The sequence below is a fragment of the Rhinopithecus bieti genome, unplaced genomic scaffold (genome assembly GCF_001698545.2).
Source record: "Rhinopithecus bieti isolate Rb0 unplaced genomic scaffold, ASM169854v2 scaffold_31029, whole genome shotgun sequence".
Lineage (NCBI taxonomy): Eukaryota > Metazoa > Chordata > Mammalia > Primates > Cercopithecidae > Rhinopithecus > Rhinopithecus bieti.
The window spans coordinates 71-5,060 of record NW_016854440.1 but is presented as its reverse complement, the minus strand read 5'-3'; the positions used below and the strand labels follow the sequence as shown (position 1 = coordinate 5,060).

General features: G+C 30.9%; 1 protein-coding gene across 1 annotated transcript; it reads right to left on the bottom strand.

Moving 5' to 3' along the window:
- Nucleotides 1-1,689: 1,689 nt before the first annotated feature.
- LOC108525278 (sorting nexin-10) lies at nucleotides 1,690-4,258 on the bottom strand (the record flags this gene model as incomplete). Its single annotated transcript, XM_017866305.1, has 2 exons — nucleotides 1,690-3,590; nucleotides 4,046-4,258. Coding segments are annotated over 2 exons (295 nt in total), but the record flags the coding sequence as incomplete, so codon positions are not given.
- Nucleotides 4,259-4,990: the final 732 nt, after the last annotated feature.

Here is a 4,990-nt window from a genome sequence, read left to right as displayed (position 1 = left end):
GGATGAATCTACACTTCTCGTCGGGGGAGAAAGGGTATTTTCCTCTTTAGCATAAGCCATTTGCGTAGTGTCTTTAGACCAGAGTTTAAATTCAGCAGGAAATTGTAGCTTAATGTTTTGGGGTTTTTTTCTCTCTTTTCCTCTGTATCTTTTGAAAAGAAGTCTTTGGAATTTTGGAGAAAGAGAAAGGGTCATTAACTACCAGAGTTTGCGCAACTAAAATAAATTAAGTGTCCAATGCACTGCTCATGATCTAGAAAAGTTTCCAGTTAAGACAGTTAAGAGTGAAGTGCAATTGTGTCTGCTAAAGAGGGACAATGGTGACTCGTTTGTAAGATGCATATGGCAAAGAATAGAACCAAAGTCCTTTGTATATATAGCAAATGTTAAAGAATGTTGCTTATTTACATCCTTCTGAAATTTTTGAACTCCACTCTTAAAATTATTAATTTCTTATGACCTTTATTTGCAAAGAAAATTCTATGCTTTGAATGTCAAATTGCAGTAACTAATTTCCGACAGTATTTTGTATTTGAAAATGTGTTTATATATAATAAACTAAGAAAAGGTCTATATTCCAAACAGAAACACAAAATTGTACTGAAATAAATTGTTTCCTTCATTGAAAAGATGTTGTTTTGTATTCATAGGATACCAGCTAAATAATTTAAATATTAAGAGGAAGACTATTTAGAAACAGAATAAGCTTTGTTACTTTTGTTTTAAAATGTTAAGAGGCTTCCAATGAAAAGGGGTCGTCTTTTGTAGCTCAAATACTGAAAACCTTTTTTGTACCACAGTAGCTCAAGAATAATGAATCCTTAAGGCATCCAAAAAATACAAACCAAATTCAAAACAGCATCTAGTTTACTGTTGGATATAACGGTGATTGTAGCCAGGCTAAATGAATTTAACTTCTTAATTGTCATAAATGAAATTTTGTTCTTTTACTTTATACTGCATGTAACTTGTTTGTATTTAATTATTCAATGAAATGTGGACTAGGTTTGAAAAACTGGCAAGATACTTAAATCTTAAGGAATAGTATCTGCTTAAGAATAAATACTTGTCCCCAGTAATGTTTAAAACTTGAAATTTTAACTAGAATTAAATAACTTTCTTCTAAGTGAGACTTTATAAGAAGCCTCAGTAACAGGTTGTTGATGTTCACTGTTGACACCTTTGGGTTATATATAAATCTAGTTCTACAACAAAACACGTAAGTTGGCTTTATAGGTGAATAGTTTACCCTTTCAGAATTAGCCAGGGAAAATGCAGTTTTGCTGTATTGTAACCATAAAGAATCCAGGATTAGAATTATTTATATTTAAGTCACATTAAAAATAGTGTTAAATAAACATCTATTCAAGTTAGTTACATCAGTAATTATTTTCTTTTTCCTAAAGAAAGCTTTATAAAAAATATGCCAGGGAAAAATAAGAGACAAAGCAAGAAAACCACTGGGAACTGAAGTTCATCTAAATATCTCAGCTGCAAGAAATCGGTTTTAAGAAGCCAGTGTGTGGACACTGAAACAACCGAACCAAGGCTAAAAGCCTCAAATATGTACAATTATAGTTAATATTAAAGCATGTTTTACCAAATTTCCTCATAAATAAAAAACACTTGAGTTTTGGTCTAAGGCAGAATATAGTCTCTTGTATAAAATAAGTGATCCGGCAAAGCTGATTTTTTTTCACGTTTAATGTAAAAATGATCTCATGACATTTACATACTAAATATTAGGCATTAATATTAATTTGATGGCTATGTTACATCATCTAAAAATAATATGACAATTGGTGGCATAGTATGTGTTTTTCAAAACTGCTGTAAAACAGAAATAGTGTAAACTCAAATACATATTGCTGAAGGGATGAGGATCGCTCTTAAATGCCTGGATGGCATAAACTTTACATATTACATGGTAAGAAATTACTAAATCTTGTGCACATGTACCCTAGAACATAAAGTATAATTAAAAAAAAGAAATTACTAAATCTTTTCTTTTCCTGTATTAAAATAATGAGGATCTAAGACACATTAAATCAAAATATTTACAAAAATTTAATAATGTTTTAGACCAAAAAAAAAAAGGACAAATTAAAGAAATCATTCTAAATTTAAGTTTTTAAATGTTAGTTCTTAGTTTTGTTAGCTTTTTTTTCTGTTGGTTCTTTGAAACAAGCATTGTAAAGACTTTTTAATAATACAATAGCTTTTAAACTCCTAGTGAAAATGAAAAGGTTGCTTTTTGTAGTAGCTTCTGCCACTCTTCAATTAGGCTGGGTGACAAAGCAACAAGTTATCCTAGTTATCTGAAAATATCTTCCTGTTAGTTTCACAGAAATATTTTGTACCATTCAACATGGAAGAAACTTGGGTAGTTATCTCAAGAAAATGTTGCCTCATCTGAAATCTGAAGTTCAAAATAGTTTATCTAAGATATCTTTGGGACACTAAAAAAAAATACATTTTATGAAAATTATACCAATCTTCAAGTAGATGCTTTAAAAGAAGGGGCTTTTTAAAAATGAATAATTATTTCTGAAATTAGCAAGTCGACATCCTTTTCTAAATTATGGGAATATTTATTGGTAAAATTAAATTTATTAATTTTTATAAAATCCTTCCTCTGATTTAAGTAGTAAGTAACCACCACTGATACTGAAAGTTATCTAGTGATAAGAAATTGCACATTTAGTCAAAAAATAAATCATTAACCTGTAGTTCTAATTATGCAATGATAATGAAAAAAATGATTTGTCTCCAGAAACCATTTGTTGAAGCTGATTTTGGACAATTAAAATGTATTTCTGAATCTATATACTGGAATTATAAGTAATATTACTAGCACTATCTATGTTTTTTGTAAGATGTAAACATTATTTTAATATGTCTCTATTCATAAGATACATTTCCATCTAAGCGTGAAACAGAATACTGGAAAGGTTAAATACTCTTAAAATATTTCAGTCGAACACCCAAAAGCATATAGTGTTTTGCCAGTGCACAGGAGGTATCCACAAAATATCAGCCACATGTCTGAGAGAGGCAGTCTGGTCTACACTGTTACTCTTCATAGGGGTTAACAACATATACACCCTGTTTACTGTTTACGGTAACACTGCCCCACTGATACAAGAAGGAATGCTCTATCTTGATTTTAAATGCTACTTAGTTGCCTATCTTTTTAAATTCAATAAAACCAACTAGGTTTTTTTAAAGCATGTAAGTCATTTCATTTTGAGGGCAAGATCTTGTTTACCAATAATGTCTGCCTGTAAAGGATAGTATTGCATTCACAGGATTTTTAGCTTTACACAGAAGCCTACCTAAAATAAGACAACATAAAAATACCACTAATAAACAACCCAACAGCTTTAAGAATTTAAATACCTAACATCATGACAGTGAGCTTTAGGTAAGAATGTATTATTACGAAGCTTTCTTCTCTATGACTGGACATAATTTGCTATTCCTAAGATAGTAACATTAGAATTATTTTTCAGGATTCCTGCGGAGCTGTATTTACTTTACATCCATGTGAACTGCTGTCATCACTACTGTGTCCAAGCCCAGAGGATGAACTGGAAAAGAAGAGAGGGGAAAATAATAAAAGAGGAAATTGGTTTTCACAACACACTCAAAGCCTGAGTAACAGAGGAGAACTTTAATTATCTCCAGTCACAAAGAGAGACAGGAAATTTGGACTTTTAATTAGCCATTTGGAGTGCAGTTGGATATTTTTTTAGCTAGATAATTTAAACGCGAATAATTCAAGTCTGACTAAATGAAAGTCACATAATCAGAATGCAAATAATTGAATTTCTACTGCATTCATTAATTCAGTGTGGAGGTGTGTGTGAAGACTACTATGATGAGCTGTCACAGCTCAATAAAATCTCAGTCAATTAATTTTTTCATTATCTTAGTATTATATCAACAAAAAAGTGAAGTGTGTATATATATATCTATACACATGCATATGTGCACTATGTGTTACATAAATACATATACATTAAATCAAAATGCAAGGAAATACCTTTCTGAATCATAATCTATATCATTTTCTTTTTTTCCTTCTTCATCTTCTTCAGGGAAACGTCTGTTCATCAAGGCAAACTTGTGAATTGCTTCTTCCACAGAATACTTAGTCTGCCCAGAAACACAGGCCTCAATGTCTTCTGAATTCAGATGGCTCTGTAAGAAGAGGTGAAGGCTGCTATCTGAGAGCAAAAGTGCATTCTGTAGGACTCTGTATTAAAATAGAAAAAAAGGAAAAATAATTGGTGAACAGGATGGTCAGTGATAGGGTAGAAGAAAGAAAAACATTAGAAAATGTACCACTGAAGGTAATTTCTCTCCTGTGGTAAACTTTGTATCAATTATGGGCTCTGCCCATCAAGGGGAGGAAAGCATATGTTAACTTTTATTCAATTATTTGGAAATTTAGGTGGGTAAAAACATGAAGCTAATAGTTAAGAACATCTGTTAAAAGAATAACTTCAAGGACATTTCTTCAATTTACCCATCTGTTATTACCATGTGGATTAATTATGGAAATATTTTGCTTAAATAGTCATAGAAATTTATTCTACTTTAAAAAATTTACTGCCAACAGCATGTCAACTCAGTGATCTTTATGGGATAGGCTGTCATGAAACATCAAAACTTTACTATTAAAAACTATATGAAGAAGTCGATACAATTCTCAGCATATTTTACATTTTAAAACTTTACAAGTATAGTTATATACTTGAGTGCATGTTTACAACAGCTCATGAGAGAGATGGCTTTTTTTAATACTTAAAGGTTAACTATAAATTTCTCCAGAATCTTTAGGAGCACTGAATCTGTGTGTTGTCAAAATAAGCAACCAAATAAAATTGATCCCAGCCAACTTTACCATATATATAATTAAAATATGATAATGTTGTGATGAGTACATACTGCTCTTCCCACATTCAAGATCAAAGTTTACAAAGAC